This window comes from Saccopteryx leptura, chromosome 1 (genome assembly GCF_036850995.1).
Source record: "Saccopteryx leptura isolate mSacLep1 chromosome 1, mSacLep1_pri_phased_curated, whole genome shotgun sequence".
In the NCBI taxonomy this organism is placed as follows: domain Eukaryota; kingdom Metazoa; phylum Chordata; class Mammalia; order Chiroptera; family Emballonuridae; genus Saccopteryx; species Saccopteryx leptura.
In genome coordinates, this window is record NC_089503.1 from 241010008 (window position 1) to 241028850 (window position 18843).

The following is an 18843-nucleotide window of genomic DNA, read 5'->3' on the forward strand; positions in this document are numbered from 1 at the left end:
ATCACAGAATGCAGGAACAATGTATATAAGCCTTTAAACCCCTCTGAAATAAAATATAGGAGTTCTGGGTTTTTTAAACAACCCACTTTTTTTCTCTTAGAGGAAATGTGTTACCTATTTTCTTTACAGAAACATTTTTTTCACATTATTTCTGGGCTCCAAGTAGGGCAAAATTTTATACATTTATCTAGCAAATCTAATCCTAAAAGTAAAAAGAAACCTCTTCCTAATTTGCTGATAGATTTTAAAATTTTGATAAATGTTTCCTTGGTAGATATAATTTTCTTTTTTTTTAATTTTTTTTTTTTTTTAGATTTTATTTATTCATTTTAGAGAGGAGAGAGGGGGGGGGGAGGAGCAGGAAGCATCAACTCCCACATGTGCCTTGACCAGGGAAACCAGGGTTTTGAACAGGCGACCTCAGAATTCCAGGTCGACGCTTTATCCACTGCGCCACTACAGGTCAGGCCATAATTTTCTTATCAGGGTTATTTCTAGGTGAGCCTTATCATTCTGGGTGAGCCTTCACCAATCAGCTAATAAAAAAATGACTACGGCTCTGGCCAGTTGGCTCAGTGGTAGAGCGTTGGCACCTCCCAGGTTCGATTCCCGGGGCACACAGGAGAAGCGTCCATCTGCTTCTCCACCCCTCCCCCTCTCCTTCCTCTCTGTCTCTCTCTTCCCCACCCGCAACCAAGGCTCCATTGGAGCAAGGTTTGCCCGGGCGCTGAGGATGGCTCTGTGGCCTCTGCCTCAGGCGCTAGAATGGCTCTAATTGCGGCAGAGCGACGCCTCAAGATGGGCAGAGCATCGCCCCCTGGTGGGCATGCCGGGTGGATCTCGATCGGGCACATGCCGGAGTCTGTCTGACTGCCTACCCGTTTCCAGCTTTGGAAAAATGCAAAAAAAATAAAAATAAAAAATAAATGACTACATGCATGTCAACATAGTCTGTACATAGAAACTAGCTTCTCCAAAAGTAATTTCTCATCTTCCTCATGTGACATACATGATTTCCTGAGGCTCTGACACTCTACTGCAGTGAAGGGAGGAAATATTACTACTCCTGTTCTCCAAATTTACTTCCATTGCTTACTGCATAAGCCTCTTGGCAAACTATTTAATTGTTCAGTTTAGAAATATGCAGAATCTGTGCCATGAGCCAAGAGGAACTCAGCAAATCCTGTCTGCTATTATGATGTTTAAATTAGACAAGGGAAAAGACTGTTGAGCTTAATCTGATTAAATAAAGGGGCTTCTGATGTCAACCATGCTGAATTTAGTACTCACTCATTTTAAAAAATAGGCATTTTCTTGTACATGTTTTCATGAGAAACAAGATAAAATGTTTTTGATCAGTTTCCATTACACTATTCTATTCATATGCCTTGGCAGGCTTTGGGGTTTGCTGGGAAATTCTGATGATGGTTCTGTTTATTGGAGAACTACACTTTATCTTTTTTTTTTTTTGGTGACAGAGACAGAGATAGACAGAGAGAGGGACAGCTAGGGACAGATAGGAAGGGCGAGACATGAGAAGCATCAATTCTTCCTTGCGGCACCTTTACATTATATCTTTATGTATTGGATTATCAATAAAAACAACCTAAATATCCATCCTATTACTTTTCTTGCTTAGTCCACTTAACAAGAGACCCCCTTCTACAAAGAAAACAAAAACAAACAAAAAACAAAACAAAAAAAAACAAAAACACCATGACCAAAAACAAAAAACCCTTATCTAAATGGGTCCAGAGTAGAGAGGTTGAAAAAGAGAAGTTCTGAGTCCAGGATTAAAGGATGCACAGTTTTTTGTTTGTGAAATGCTTAAATTTCTTTTTCTTTGGCGAAATGCTTAAATTTACATAAAAAAAACAAAGTACTTTTTTTCCATTTTGTAATTTTTCCTGAATTTTGAATTTTTTCTCAGATTTACATGCAAAGGGATGGTAACTGTTACATTTCTTTTGATGAGCTGTCTATCCTGAAAAGAGGAAAATCTATGAAATACAAAAACTACATACCAGTAAAAATCAGTGACATCTTACTTTTTTACCTAACAGCCTCTCAAAAGCAGGTCTGGGATATGTGAACCTAGGTTCTTGGTTTTTATATCTTGAAAGTTGGTAACAAGGCAAATTAATTTCTTTTCGCCTCCCTCCCTCTTTACCTTTCCTCCTCCTTCCTTTTCATTATACCTTATTTTAGTTTCTTTAAAAATTTTATTTAGAAAATTAAATTTAGCAGGGTGACATTGATCAAGAAGAGTACACAGGTTTCAGGTGAACATCTCTCTAGCATTTGAACTGTTCGTTATGTTGTGTACCCATTACACAAAGTCAAATCATTTTCTATCATCATATTATTTGTCCCTCTTTACTCCCCTCACCCATTATTTATTTTTTGAATATATAGTTCAAGTACATGATAAAAAATTTAGAAAGACACAAAAGGTTGTATAGTTAAGAGTCTCTCAGATTCCTTCCACAGAGTCATTCTTATCAATCCTAATAAGGCTGTCCAGAGATGTTCAGTGTTTAAGTATGTGCGCGCAAGTGCGTGTGCATATCCCCCGTATAAATAGCAACATGCTATACTGTTTTGTATCCTTATTCACTTATGAATTTAATATTATTACATATAAATCCAAGTCATATAAAGCCACCTTTTAAAAAAGTAGCTATACAGCCTCCACAGTGTTTCACTGTAAAGATATACCATAATTTATTTAGTTCTTGAGTAGGGACACTTAGGTGGATTCCATCATCTCTGCGATAACATGCAGAGAAGATTCTTTTTTAATTCAGTGAGAGGAGGGGAGGCAGACATAGACTCCCTCAGGTGCCCCAACAGGGATCCACCCGGCAAGCCCACTAGGGGAGGATGCTGTCCATCTGGGGCATTGCGCCATTGCTCAGCAACTGAGCTCTTCTTAGCGCCTGAGGTAGAGGTCATGGGAGACATCCTCAGCACCTGGGGCCAACTCACTCTAATCAAGCCATGGCTGCAGGAGAAGAAGAGAGAGAGAAAGAGAAAGAGAAGCGAGAGGGAGAGGAGTGGAGAAGCAGATGGGCACCTCTCCTGTGTGCCCTGACTGGGAATCAAATCCAGGACATCCATGTGCCAAGCCAACACTCTACCACTGAGCCAACTGGCCAGAGATGAAAAGATTCTAACGTATTATAAGCAACTATTAACTAGACTAAGGATAAGCTATTCTTAGATGCTAACATTACTTTAGTTCATCTTATCAAAGAAACTTGTCCCAAATGAAAGAACAGAACAAAACTACAGAAAAAGAACAAAACAGAGACAAGCAATCTACTAGATGCAAAGTGCAAATAGTGGTTATAAGGATGCTCAAGAAACTTAGGGGAAGACTATATAAACTTAGAGAAAACCTCAACAGCATAAAAAGAACATGGAAATCATAAAAGTGAACCAGTCAGAAATGAAGGATACACTAAATAAAATGAAGTATAATTTACAGGGAATAAATAGCAGAGTAGATGAAGATGAAAATCAAAACAGTGATTTAGAATATAAGGAAGCAAAAAAACATCCAATCAGAATAGCAAGAAGAAAAAAGAATAAAAAAATAAAAGAAATGAGGATACCGTAAAGGAGCCCCTGGAACAACTTCAAGCGTACCAACAATCACATCATGGGGGTGCCAGAAGGAGAAGATAGCAATAAATTGGAACCTATTTAAAAAAAATAATGATGGAAAAGTTCCCTAAGCTGATGAAGAAAAACAGACATTCAAGTCTGGGAATGCAGAGAGTTTCAAATAAGCTGAACCCAAACAAGCCCACATCATAACTAAAACTCCAAAGGTTAAATAAGAAAGAATCTTAAAAACAGCAAGAGAAGAGCAGTTAGTTACCTACAAGGGAGCTTCCATAAGACTGTCAGCTGATTTCTCAACTGAAACTTAGCAGGTCAGAAGAGACTGGCAAGAAATATTCAAAGCCTGACCAGTGTTGGTGCAGTGGACAGAGAGCTGACCTGGGATGCTGAGGACTCAGGATGAAAACCCCATGGTCACCAGCTTGAAGCCCAAAGTTGCTGGCTTGAGCAAGGGGTCACTGGCTTGGCTGGAGTCCCCCAGTCAAGGCACATATGAGAAGCAATCAATGAACAACTAAAGAGCCATAAGTACAAGTTGATGCTTCTCATCTCTCTCCCTTCCTGTCTCTTTCTTGCCAATAAAAAGAAAAAGAAATATTCAAAGTGATGAAAAGCAAGGACCTACAACAAGATTATTCTACCCAGCAAAACTATCATTTAGAATCAAAGGCCATATAAAGAGCTTCCCAGACAAGAAAAAGCTAAAGGAGCTCATCACCACCAAACCAGTATTACATGAAATGTTAAAGAAAATTTTGTAAAAAGAAAAAAAATAGTTTAAAAATATAAACAATAAAATAGTAATAAATACATATCTATCAACAATTGAATCTAAAAACCAAACAAACAAGCAGAACAGAAACAGATTTATACATACAGAGAACATTTTAAGGGTTGTCAGATGGGAGGGGGCAAGAGGGGTGAGTGAAAAAGATGAAGAGATTAAGAAGTATAAATTGGGCCTGACCAGACGGTGGCATAGTGGATAGAGAGTGGACTGGGATGCAGAGGACCCGGCCTCAGAACCCCAAGGTTGCCAGCTTGAGCGTGGGGTCACTGGCTTGAGCATGGGATCATAGATATGACCCCATGGTCACTGGCTTGAAGCCCAAGGTTGCTGGCTTGAACAAGGGGTCCGTCGCTCTGCTGTACCCCCCCCCCCGTCAAAGCACATATGATAAAGCAGTCAATGAACAAGAAATCAACAAACAACTAAGATGCCACAACAAAGAACTAATGCTTCTCATCTCTCTCCCTTCCTGTCTGTCTGTCTCTATCTGTTGCTCTCTATGACTGTCTCTGTCAAATTAAAAAAAAAAGTATAAATTGATTGTTATAGAATAGTCAAAAAGCGTAGGGAATATAGTAATAATATTATAATAACTATGCATGGTGTCAGATGGGTATGAGATATATTAGGCTGTTCACTTAGTAAGTATAATGTCTAGTCGAGGGGTCGGGAACCTTTTTGGCTGAGAGAGCCATGAACGCCACATATTTTAAAATGTATTCCATGAGAGCCATACAACAACCCGTGTATGTTACACATTATCCAATAAAAATTTGGTGTTGTCCCGGAGGACAGCTGTGATTGGATCCAGCCACCCGCAACCATGAACATGAGCGGTAGGAAATGAATGGATTGTAATACATGAGAATGTTTTATATTTCTAACATTATTATTTTTTTATTTTATTATTATTTTTTTATTTATTTCTTTATAGAGGGAAGAGAGTGAGAGAGAGAAAGAGAAAGAGAAAGGGGGGAGGAACAGAAAGCATCAACTCCCACATGTGCCTTGACTAGGCAAGCCCAAGGTTTTGAACCAGCGACCTCAGCATTCCAAGTTGATGCTTTATCCACTGCGCCACCACAGGTCAGGCTTGTTATTTTTTTATTAAAGATTTGTCTGCGAGCCAGATGCAGCCATCAAAAGAGCCACATCTGGCTCGCGAGCCATAGGTTCCCGACCCCTGGTCTAGTCATTAGGGTGTACACCTGAAACTAATAAAATATTGTATGTCAATTGTAAATGAAAAATAAAAAAATGTTTTAAAAGAGTTGAAGTCTACAAAATAAAACTGCACTTATCTAGAAAGAATTCTACATAGCTCTTAATAGTAAAGGTTGAAATGCAAAGAAAAGTTTTAAAAAGTCAAATTTCAATTGCTAACATCCAATTACTGTTGATGCAATGAAAACTAGCAACTGAATTATAAACTTATCCTTTAAATTATGTCTTACAGAAAACTTCACTGGAGAGAACTCAGATCCATATGGATTTAATTTTCAAATTAAAAAAATAAGGGGGGGTTGGTAATGCAACTTTTTTTCTTTTCTTTTTTTTAAAGATTTTATTTATTCATTTGAGAGAGGAGAGAAATAGAAAGAGAGAGAGAGAAGGGAGACACAAAGGGAGAGGAGCAGGAAGCATCAACTTTCATATGTGCCTTGACCAGGTAAGCCCAGGGTTTTGAACCAGCTATCTCAGCTTTCCAGGTCGACACTTTATCCTCTGTGCCACCACAGGTCAGACTGGTAAAGCAACTTTATTGAACAGCAAATTTGTAAGATAAGGGGAATTTATTTCTAAAAGGAGGCACTATCTCTATAAAGAAAACAGCTCCTAATCAACAGCTGGATGAATGAATGATATTAGTCCTTTCCCATTTTTCCTGTTTCAATGCCTTACTTTCACTTTTCTCCAATGATGATGGGTGGACTTAGCTCTGGTTCCAAGATAAATTGAAATAGGAAATAAGATTAAAAAGAAAACACAGGGCCTGACCAGCTGGTGGCGCAGTGGATAAAGCGTCGGACTGGGATGCAGAAGGACCCAGGTTCAAGACCCCGAGGTCGCCAGCTTGAGCGCGGGTTCATCTGGCTTGAGCAAAGAGCTCACCAGCTTAGACCCAAGGTCGCTGGCTCCAGCAGGGGGTTGCTCGGTCTGCTGAAGGCCCACAGTCAAGGCACATGTGAGAAAGCAATCAATGAACAACTAAGAAGTCGCAACGTGCAACGAGAAACTGATGATTGATGCTTTTCATCTCTCTCCGTTCCTGTCCGTCTGTCCCTGTCTATCTCTGCCTCTGTAAAAAAAAAAAAAAAAGAAAGAAAACACAGGTACAAAACTTATGAACCTTGGCTATAGAGAACATTTTATAAATTTGACCCTAAAGGCAAGGAAAGTAAAGGCAAGAATAAATGAATGGGACTATATTACATTAAAAAGCTTCTGCACAACAAAAGAAACCAACAACAAAACAAAAAGCCAACCAAATGGGTGATATTTACAAACAACAGCTCCAATAAGGGGTTAATATCCAGAATATATAAAGAACTCACAGGCCTGGGCTGGCTGGCTCAGTGGATAGTGCGCCAGCCTGGTGTATGGAACATCCCAAGTTCAATTCCTGGTCAGGGCATATAGAGAAACAAAAATTTGCTTCTCTCCCCCTCTTTTCCCCCTTTCTCTTTCTCTTCCCCTCCCACAGCCAGTGGCTTGACTGGTTCAAGCACTGGTCCTGGACGCTGATGATAGCTTAGTTGGTCCAAACACGTCAGCCTCAGGCACTAAAAATAGCTCAACTGATTCTAGCATCGGCCCCAGACGTGCATTGCCAGTTAGATCCCATTGGTATGCAAAGACACATGCACCCTCATGTTCACTGCAGCATTATTTATGGTGCCCAAGACATGGAAACAAGCAAAGTGTTCCTTAATAGAGGATTGGATAAAGAAGATGTGATACATATATATAATGGAATACTGCACAGCCATAAGAAATAATTACATATTGCGATTTATGACAACATGGATGGACCTTGAGAACATTGCACCAAGTAAAATCAGAAAAAACTAAGAAATACATGATTTCACATATAGGTGGGATATAAAACTGAGATACATGGATATAGTCAAAAGTGAAGTGGTTACCAAGGGGAGGGGTTGTGGGAGGGAATATATAGGAACAAATATACAGTGACAAAAAAATGATTTGACTTTGGGTGATGGGCACACAATGTAATCAACAGTCCAAAAGCTATAAAAATGTTTACCTGAAACTATGTATTCTTATTGATCAAAGTCACCCCATTATATTTAATTCCTAAATAAAAAGAAAAAACAGAAAATAGAATAGCTTAAAAAAAAAAAACTAAAACAACATTAAAAAAACAGCTTCAGAAGAACACAGTATCACCCCAGTGGTAACCGAATTCCAATTAGTATTCTGCAGTGGACAGTGCTATCAGATCAGCCACAAAAATGCAGCAACTTGGTCCCCCTTTCTGTTTCCAGTGAGTTCATTTTCCTGGTATTGGCATCCCTGCTTAGGACTGGAGCCCAGCCCTGAAATTACAGTGTGGGAATTTAGCCCCAACTGTGATAAGATTATATGTTAGACATTGTTCTAAGTGCCAAATACAAGTGACAAAAATCACATCTCTTATGGAGGCTGACTGCCTGGCACAGATGTCTAGTGTTTGCCTCCAAATTCTTCATTTTGGAACATCCTGACAATCTCTCTGGTGCTCTCCCGGTAACCCATTTTTGGAATGTGACCAGGCTCATGGAACCCCTAAGCACAGTTACTTATTTACCTAGCTGAACCCTTGCTATCAGCCAGCCTAAGCTGCTCCATTAAAAAAACAAGTGCCAAGTTTTTGTCTCTCCATGTTACTTGCTCTGCTCTGAATCACTGAGAAGTGATGTCTTTGAGAAGACTGCTTTGAGCTGAGTTTGAACCATTGCTTCAACTGTGATATATCTTAAGACTGTGCTGTCCTATATGGTAGACACTAGCCACATGTGACTAATCAATATTTGAAATGTGGCTGATTAGAATATGTACTTTAAGTGTAAAATACATATTGTATTTCAAAGAATCAGTACAGAGAAGATGAAATGTTTAATAATAATACTTGTTAAAATATATTAGTAAGTTTAGCTATTTCTTTTCACCTTTTAAAATGTGGTTACTAGGTAATTTAAAATTGAACATGCTAACTGTATTATATTTCTACTGAACTGTTTAATAGCATCAAGTCATTATTTTGAGGTTTGTACATCTAAATATCATTATGAAAATATTTAAAAATGAAACTCCTTTGCAAAAAATACTGCGAGCTAATACATGCTGAAGGATGTTAGGTTAGAAGAGCACCATTTTGCAATCTCCACAGGAACAACTGGTATAGAGGAGCATGGTCAATGAACGCTAAAACCACTGGTAAACGGTTAAAGAGGACATTCATCCAGAGGCAGAATTACACCCTGTAGATTATTTACAAACTGCAAAGCCAAGACCTGGTAGTCATTATTTTAACAAATGATCAAACTTAGCATATGACTAATACTACAACTTGTCATTATATGCCTCTTCATATGTGATAAATTGAAGTAAAGAGCCACAAAGCATTATGCCCCAATATTTTCTTGTGAAAATTTCAAACATATAGAATGAAAGAATTTATGGTAAAATTTGTATTCATACTAATATTTTACCATACAGTACTAACTTTCACACATCTTTCCATTTCCCTATCCATTTTACTTTGATACATTTCAAAGTAAATTGTAGCCATTTAGTGCATGCCCTCCCTAAATAATGTATGAAGTATTTTTTCCAAAAAATGTTTAACCTGAATCTAATCAAGCCTGTAATCCTACTTCCAGTTTACGGGAAATATAGGGCTATAAAAAAATTAAGAGGAAATAAAAAATCCACAATATTGAACATTCTGTAATATTAAATGGGTTAAAAAGTTTGTCATGACCTGACCAGGCAGTGGCACAGTGGACAGAATATCAGACTGGGACGCAGGGGATCCAGGTTTGAAACCCCAAGGACAACATCTTGAGCATAGGCTCACCAGCTTGAGCACAGGGTCGCTGGCTTGAGCCCAAAGGTTGTTGGCTTGAGCACAAGGTTACTGGTTTGAGCAAGGGGTCACTGGCTCAGCTGTAGCCCCCCCCTCCGTCAAGGCACATATGAGAAAGCAATCAATGAACTAAGGTGCCGCAATGAAGAATTGATGCTTCTCATCTCTCTCCCTTTCTGCCTGTCCCTATCTATCCCTCCTTCTCTCTCTCTCTGTGTGTGTGTGTGTGTATCTCTCTCGCTAAAAAAAAGTGTCATAAAAAAAGTATGGATGACTAGATTTAAGTCTTAAACGACCTAACAAATTCTAACTTGTCAACCTGAATCAGATACTACTCAATTTTTAAAAAGCTACAAGACATTCTTATAACAACTAGAACAATGTGAATATGGGCTGGATATTAGATGATATTAAGGAATTATCACTAATTTTCTTAGATGTGATAATAGGTACTGTGGTATATAGGCAGTTACCTGCTTTTGGGGATGAATGCTGAAGACAGTTGTGTGTTTACAAGTGCACAAATACATATATGTAAAGTTTTAATGTATTCATTTATTTTATAGAAATAAAGCATAATAGTAAAATGTTATCATCTTTAATAAGTAAACGGTGAAGATAATGTTCACTGTGTTGGTCTTTCAACTTTTCTGTACACAGAAACATTTCATACTACAAACTGGGGGTGGGGAGACAAAAAATTTATTGCAGAGGTTAATATGGTTTCTTCTGTTTCTGCCTGTCTGGGCTTTTCAGGTCAAGAATATGATCTTTGAAAAAATATCTTACCATAGACACACACAAAATTATGTGTCTAAAACATTCTTTATTTCTACCCAGAGCCAATGCTATTATTAGCTAAGAGCCTTCAATATGCAGTATTGCAATTGGCAATTTAGTCCGTAAGCAAAAGCTTTCATGCTGCAGTATTACAGAGCACACAGCTCAATCACAAGGTTAACCTGAGCTCAGTTCACTACCACCAGCCTGTGTTTCATGTAGACTGAGGCAGTCTGTCACACAGCCTCAGATTTTACTTTATATACCGCTTGTTAAAAAAGTATCCTGCAATAGAATTTGCCTACTCCTGGAAACCGCAGACACAAAGTTTTCTGTGATCTTTTTCCTTAAGATTTTATTTTACTTTCCACCTGACCAGGTGGTGGTGCAGTGGATAGAGCGTCGGACTGGGCTGTGGAGGAACCAGGTTCGAGACCCTGAGGTCGCCAGCTTGAGCGTGGGCTCATCTGGTTTGAGCAAAGCTCACTAGCTTGAACCCAAGGTCACTGGCTCGAGCAAGGGGTTACTCGGTCTGCTATACCCCCCCCCCCCAGGTCAAAGCAATCAATGAATAACAAAGGTGTTGCAACAAAAAACTAATGATTGATGCTTCTCATCTCTCTCTGTTTCTGTCTGTCTGTCCCTGTCTATCCCTCTCTCTGACTCTCTGTCTCTGTAAAAAAAAAAAAGAAAAGATTTTACTCTATACTTTCCAATCCATTGCCGCCCTTGAAGTCATTAGAACTGCTTCACCCCTAAGTCCAAAGACACACTTATCACCCAGTTAATTAGAATTAGAAACACAAAATCATTAGCAGAGATCATTGGATATGGTATAGCATGAACTAAATAAAAGTGTAAATTTATACTACTAACTAAAACAAGATTTAAAAAACACTAGAGAAAGAATCATATGTGGGTAACCATAGTTGAGGAAAAGAGAATCGCCCAGACAACCATGACCTTTCTTTTAAACTTTGGTTAGAAAGATAACATAACCTGGAAACAAAGAGGGGACTTGGAGGTAAGAGTGAGAAGACTAATAATATTACACATTAAAGTAAAAACTGATACAATTAGGGCTTAGGTTTTACAGTTAAGAGTGTTCTTTCGCCTAAAGGAACAGGAAAGTCTGAAACTACCTCTGTGAAGATGAGGCAGCACACGGATTCAATGAAGTAACTAATTATGTATGTCCTATTTCACATGCAATGAAAAAAGAAAATGATACTTACCGGGGTTTGTCTTCTCAAGCTGATACCATCGGTAAAATGCCCTTTTCTTCTGTTCGCTCAGATCTGATCCCTGTTGCAAGAGCCAGTGAGAGATCCGGCTCTGACTGATACCTATGTAGAAAGAGAAATTACAGGCATGTTAAGGAGGGTTCTGCTGGTTCTAGGTTACTAGGTTCTGTATTCTCTCCTCTATAAGGAAGCTGCAACTTAAACTCTTGCACATTGGGATTCTTTGTAAAGGCTGATTACACAAACTAGGATATATTCAGAATTATCTACTAGAGGTCACAGCATTTTATTAACCAAGATTCGAAAGTGGCTTCTAAGTCAATCTCTAACCCTGGTCCATAAATATTTGAGATACAGGAAGAGATTCCTAAGGGGTACCAGAAGTTGATTAGATTTGTGATCCTTCAACCACCACCACCTACACCCTAATCCAGGTTTAGAATATTAGAAATTTTACTAGACATCGAGAAGAATAAAAAAAAGAATCAAGCCAGCAAGAGTTGCTACTCATTACCGATACTGATAAAAACAGAGGCGAGGAAAGAACTCATTGGAAATACTCTTGGCCCTGGCCTGGTGGCTCAGTCGATAGAGCATCAGCCCAGCACACAGAGGTCACAATCAATGAGTGCACAACTAAGTGGAACAACTAAGTGGAACATGAATTGATGCTTCTCTCTCTCCTTCCCTCACTCTACTCTTCTTTCCTCTCGAATCAATGGGGAAAAAAAGAAGAAAAAAGAGAAAATAAGGTTTCTCTTCAATAAAGTTTCTGGCTTATTTGTTCATTCATTTCACCATTTGAGATTCATTACCATAAGTCAAGTTCTGCTGTAATGTGACCTCTTAAGAAATCTCAAGAGGTAAAGACAGTCTTCAAACACAGACTTAAAAAAAAATACAAAGCATTAGTTTTCAGCTATCACTAGAAGTTCTTGACAGCAATTAAATAGAAATTTGAAAATAAAAAAAGCATGTCTAAAACTTACTAGCATGAGAATCACATGCTGCTTCTGGTCAGTATAGCTACTCCGAAAAATAATTTAACATACAACTGGCAAAAGCAAAGAATAATAGAAAAAATGAAACTGTCTTATATATCCATAAGGCACTTTCTAAAGGACCAGTCAGCAATCAGAGTTAACAGTATCTAAACTCTCCAAAGGAATTACTTATGGTAACTGGATAGTGCTGAATACCACCTGTGCCAACACCTGTTTAAAGCTATAATGCACAACAGGAAGAGTGGTTATCATGAAGTAATCACACCCCCTAACATGTGAAGAAACAGGAGGCCTGGTGATCACATTTAACTCATTAAAAGCAAGCCCCTAGAAGTTCATACTTTTAAAAACCTATGTTAAAAATGAATTTGGAGAGGAAAGGAGAGAATTTTGTTAAAAGACAAGTTGGGCTGTGAACAAAGATAGGTTCTCTAATTGGAAACAGCTTCTACTTTCAACAGGTGAAATTCAGTCTTCCAAAACCTAAGTGATTACATTCTCAAATAATTCACACAGCGGTTTTCCAATGGATTAAAGATCATGTGATGCAGGTGCTGGCAGCTAGCACTGCATGCTTGTTCTAAGAGAATGCAAATTATTTAAAATTGGCTATGTTTTGCGATGCCTTCACCACAAGTCTAGATTCAGACACTACACTACTTTTATTTATTTATTTTTTTGTATTTTTCTGAAGTTGGAAACGGGGAGGCAGTCAGACAGACTCCCGCATGCGCCCGACCGGGATACACCCGGCATGCCCACCAAGGGGTGATGCTCTGTCCCTCTGGCGCATTGTTCTGTTGCCACCAGAGCCACTCTAGCGCCTGAGGCAGAGGCCATGGAGCCATCCTCAGCGACCGGGCTAACTTTGCTCCAATGGAGCCTTGGCTGTGGGAGGAGAAGAGAGAGACAGAGAGGAAGGAGAGGGGGAGGGGTGGAGAAGCAGATGGGCACTTCTCCTGTGTGCCCTGGCCGGGAATCGAACCCGGGACTCCTGCATGCCAGGCTGACGCTCTACCACTGAGCCAACCAGCCAGGGCCTACACTACTTTTAAACAAGAGTGAAGAAAACAACCACTTTCCACCATGAAATTAATGTTAGATTTTCATGTCAACAAAATAAAACATTTTATAAGCTCTGTTACTTCCAGTATTAATTCTTCCTCACACAGTCAGATCACACAGAACAAATACCGAGCCCAGTAAATATTAGCAACATCCAGGTTCTGGCTGTGCTTTAGTGGAGGTTTAGGGCAAGAGCCCATCAGAAGATCAGTTAAATCATGGTATGCTCACATAATAAAACACTGGGCAGACTTTTAAAAGTAATGTTCTAAATCAGCCACCAAGAACAAACAATAACCAAAAAAACAGAACCAATTTAACAAAAAGCCATCAATACCAAGTGTTGACAAGGACATGGAGTATACGGAACTCTCCTACAGCTGATGGAAGAGTGAATGTCAGGGCCACTTTGGGAAACAACTGGTCAGAATCTACTAAAGCTGAACATATGTACCACATGACCTAGCAGTTTCTTGCCTTAGTATGTAGCACATAGAAATGTGTATGTGCTCAATAGCAATGTGTTCAAAGACATGTACCAAAAGGCTTATATGAGCATTATCCATAATAGTCTTCTTAAAACAACTCAAACACCCATCAACAGGAGAATGCATAAATTGTGATACTTAGCATTCTACTATAGACTACTTCATCAAATGGAAAAAGAGCAAAGTACTGCTACATGCAACCACATGGATAAATCTCACAAAAACAATGTCGACCAAAAAAAGTCAGACACATAAAAAAGCCACACACAGCATATGAGTCAGTTTATACAAAACTAAGGAACAGATACAATTATCTATATGAATGGCAATCAGAACAGTGGTTCCCTCCCTATGGCTAGGAGGAAACAGGTGAATTATGGAGATGCAGTGTGAGGAAGGCTAACACAGTGATCAGCACCATTCTTGATTCTTGTCTGGACAGTGGCTATATGTATGTCTTCATTTTTGTAAAAGTCATTAAGCTAGACACTTTTCTCTGTATATTTTTTCAATTAAAAGAAAGTTTTCAAAATTCTATATAGTATTATAAAAAATAAAGTCCATGAATATGTATCAATATGGAAAGATGTCCATGATATAAATGAAAAAGTATATAGTTTTATAAACATTTGCATAATCCACATTCTGTTTTGTAGAGTAACAAAAACTTACATATTGCCAAAGATAGTAAAGTGGCAGACTTCCTTTACTGGATACCTCTATATTGTTTTCTTAATCATTCTACAAATATGTATTAATTTATTTTATATTTAGCCTTCCCTTATAAACACTACATACTTTACTGGCTGTTTTATAAACACTGCAATTAAGTTAAACAACAAAAGATGTACAAAAAAAAGAAGTTAATTTCAGCTTTCCCTCTGCAATACCACCCTGAGGTAAACATGTTGCCCCTCAATTTTCTCTATGTGTAATTATTAATGTAATAAAACAAAGGGAGAGAAGGTAATGAAGAATATCCTTCTGTCTAGTCTTTTGTGTAAGAGGAAATAAAAAAGAACTTCTTCTCTGTAAATTTAATCTGTTTTCATACAATAAATATAGAAAATGAAGTAATAAAGCAGGTAGTTTTCCCAGAAGCAGAACTATAAAAATTATACAATAATACATTTTTTTCAATGATTTTTCTCAGCAGCTTCCTGACGGGGGGAGTTCTTCAACTCATCCTTCTGGGATGCTCATGCCTTTGGGACTTGGGGTGAGCTTGTTGTCAAAAGGCCCTGCAGCTTCTCTTTTCTGTTCTTCTCCTTGGGAAAAAAATTTCTTCTCTTCTCTTCACACAGCTGGGGGAAAAAAAACTATTCTCCTCAAGTTCTAGCTCTTTGAAGCCTCTTTTCTACCTTTCACAGGGGGGGAAGAAAAGAAAAATTTACATATAACCTTCATACATTGAGAAACTAGAACTAAACCGATTAATTTCATTCCAATAAGAAAGGGATCACATTGTGTTTAAAGGACAAAAAAAAAGGCCTCTTTGCCAGCTTTGTTCACATTCTTTTCTGAGCTTCAGCTCTGTCAGGCTTCTTCCAGTTTCTCAGATGCCACGCTCCCTTCCACTAGAGGGCTCTCCACCACTACCCATTCTTGTCAGTCTCTAACAGTACACATTTAAATGTGTCCTCTTCCTTCCACTTCCTGTGGAATGTGAAGATGATCTGACCACTCAGATCACTTTCATCCCTGGAGTGTTGGAGACAGCTCTCCGATGCAACTTCAGGAATTGCTTTGCTAGCACCTTACGTGTTAGTGTCCCTAGGCTTACATCTTTAAGCATCTTCTCTTGCTCTATCCACTCTTCCTTGGTCATCTCAATTATCAACAATCATGATTTAAAATATCATCTAAATGCCAGAGCACCAGACTTGTTTTTTTTTTCAAACCATTGCTAGTTAACTTCATGAGAATTTCCCATAGGTCATTAAAACATTAAACTTAATTCATTATCCTCTTCCTTTTAATCTGCTCTTCTAGTGTCCTCCATTTCAATTTTACCTTCTACTATACTCTTTTCCCCAACCCTTGTATGCTTACTAAATCCAAACTTTCTCTTCCTAATATTCTCTTCATGTTCTTTCTAACCCTCATTTTTTCAGTTTGGAAGCTCAGCTTCCTTTGTCTGGATGACTGAAATAACTGATTAAAAGAACAAGCCATCTATGACCCCAAATTCTCATGATCAGATCCTTTTTAATTTGAAGATCACTTCACAGTTGAAAAAGTGAAACATCCTTCTTCAAGCAATTTTCTGCTTGAGAACTGCAGTCATCTCTACAATTCACTTTCCACAATTTTAAAGTAAAACACATGCATGCATTCTCCACAAAAATAACTCAAAACCATGTAGACAAGGAAGTTCTTCACCGTAACCCTTCTCTTATTCCCTATCCTAAAAGTACACTTGTTTTTTTAATGTGACTCCTTCCAAACACTTCCCTGTGTATTTAATACATAAACATGTACACACACACACACAAACGCACACACACAAATGCACACACACACCTACTTGTCTTTTTTAAATACACATTTGGAGTTATTCTATACATAATAAGTAACTTGCATTTCTTCAATCATGTGTTGGAATTTTCTCATGTAGTACATAATGAATCTTCATCATTCTAGTGGCTACAAGGTATTCTGTACAATAACTCATCTAAATATTATCGAACATTTCAGTTGTTGCTCATGTTTTACTAATATAAATGATGATGCAATGAACATTCTATGCATACCTACCTTTGTACATATAAATACTTTAGAGTCGACTCACAGGAATGAACATTTTAACTCATATCGTAAGTTTGTTACAGATACTACCAGACTATTCCCCAAAGGCTGTATACAATTTTATACTCTAACCAATAGTAGTAAGACAGTCTTACCATAACCATATTTTATAAAACTTATTTTGAAAATCTAACTTATCTTTAAACATAATATATGCTCATTATAAAAAGGAATTCTAAGCAAATCAAAGTAGAAAATTACAGAGTAAAGCTAATAAAAAAAATTCAAAATCTTAGTACTCAGAAAGAACTACACCCATTAGAAAATCATTCCAAGCATAAAGGTAAATAGAAGAGGGAGAAATAATTACTAAACTGAGATTATACTATAGACAGAACTTTAAAATTAAAAACAAATTTAGTTTGATCTGATTTTAACTCAAGAAAATATTTTTAAAATAAATGAGTGAAATGAAAAATCTACCTGAGTTTAGTAAATGCTTCTGTATGGGAAATGAGGTTATTAAAAAGAGCATACTAAAGCAAGGAAAAAGAATTATATAAAAGCATTAGGAGGTTGGAAGCGTTGTTTTATAACTTGTGAGCAGTATCTAAAGATTCTTGGCTAAAAGAAAAAAGGGAAATCAGCAGATTGTGGTAGCCAGCCTCCAAGATGACCCCTAATAACCTATTAGTCTTTCTACCTTTGTGCAAGCTTTAGGGTGGTCTCTACAACCAGTAGAATGTGGTAGAAATGATCGTCTCCGACTTCTGAGGCTGAGTCATGAAAAACATTTCAACTTCTGCCTTGCTCTCTCCAAGATAGTTAATTCTGAGGGAAGCTGGCTGCCATCCTGTGAGATCACCCAACCAAACCAATGGAGAAATCCATGTGGCAAAGAACCGAGGGATTCTAACAGCTATGCAGGTAGCCATCTTGGAAGTGAGTTCCCTAGCCTTAGTTAAGATGACTGCAACCTCCTGAGATACCCTGAATCACCTGTCTAGCAGTTCTGGATTCCTGACCCATAGAAACTGAGTGAGATAATAAAGATTTAGGTTTCAAGTTACTATGGTCTAATGTAAATGTTTATGTAGCAAAAGATAACTAATACATATACATAGACAATACTTTCCCCCTCCTTTCCCATCCTTCACACATAACTCCCCATTGTTAGAAGATATTTTTACATGATCAACATTTACTTTCTGTTCTGGATTCGTAATTCCCATAGTTGTTATTCAATTCTAGATTTAAATGAATTCAAGATTTACCATACAGTTTCATTTCCCATTCCTAAGTTCCGTATTTTTGTTTTTAACTGAGGACTATTTTACATATATTGAAATACACTACTCTTAAGTGTATCTAGTTTAACAAGTTTTGATGTATGTATACATATGTGTCTGTTGCTCAAGTAAAGATATAAATTATTTTCATGCTCCCTAAAGGTTCTTCTTGTCCCCTTTTTAGTTAACTCCTAAATTCTACATTTTTAATTTCTGATTAGTAGATTTATTCATCCAGCAGTTTTTATCAGTACGGCTATGTACCACATAATAATGTTTCAATGACAGGTTGCATAGACGACTGTGGTACACCATATAGTATAGATGTGTAGTAGACTATACCATGTAGTTTTGTGTAAGTACATTCTATGATGTTTGTACAATGATGAAATCACCTAATGATGTATTTCCCAACGCATTCCCATCATTAAGCGATGTATTACTGTACACGTTTATTGATGCTGTATTCCCCAGTTATTGTATGCTATGTTCGTCTTCCATATTTATACTCTAAGAACAACTCTAGAGGGGAAATATTTTTGGGTTAACACTTTCCTTCAAAATTTATTCAGTTGGAATAATGTCAGTGAAAACAGCAAAGTAAGGAGCTCTGAAAAAGACAGTCCTCCATAAAAGCAATGAGAACAACTGCTCTACCATAGAAGTGCAGGCAAAAATTATCATAATCAGCTTTTCTCTAACTCTGAAAATTG

At 37.8% G+C, this 18843-nt stretch overlaps 1 protein-coding gene across 10 annotated transcripts in view; it reads right to left on the bottom strand.

Moving 5' to 3' along the window:
* Nucleotides 1–18843, bottom strand: part of HMBOX1 (homeobox containing 1) — a 250723-nt gene that overhangs the window by 84309 nt on the left and 147571 nt on the right. For all 10 annotated transcript variants that reach the window (XM_066388351.1, XM_066388318.1, XM_066388290.1 and 7 more), the window contains exon 6: nucleotides 11528–11638. In XM_066388351.1, the coding sequence (XP_066244448.1) occupies nucleotides 11528–11638 (111 nt within the window). The remainder of the gene's footprint in view (nucleotides 1–11527; nucleotides 11639–18843) is intronic.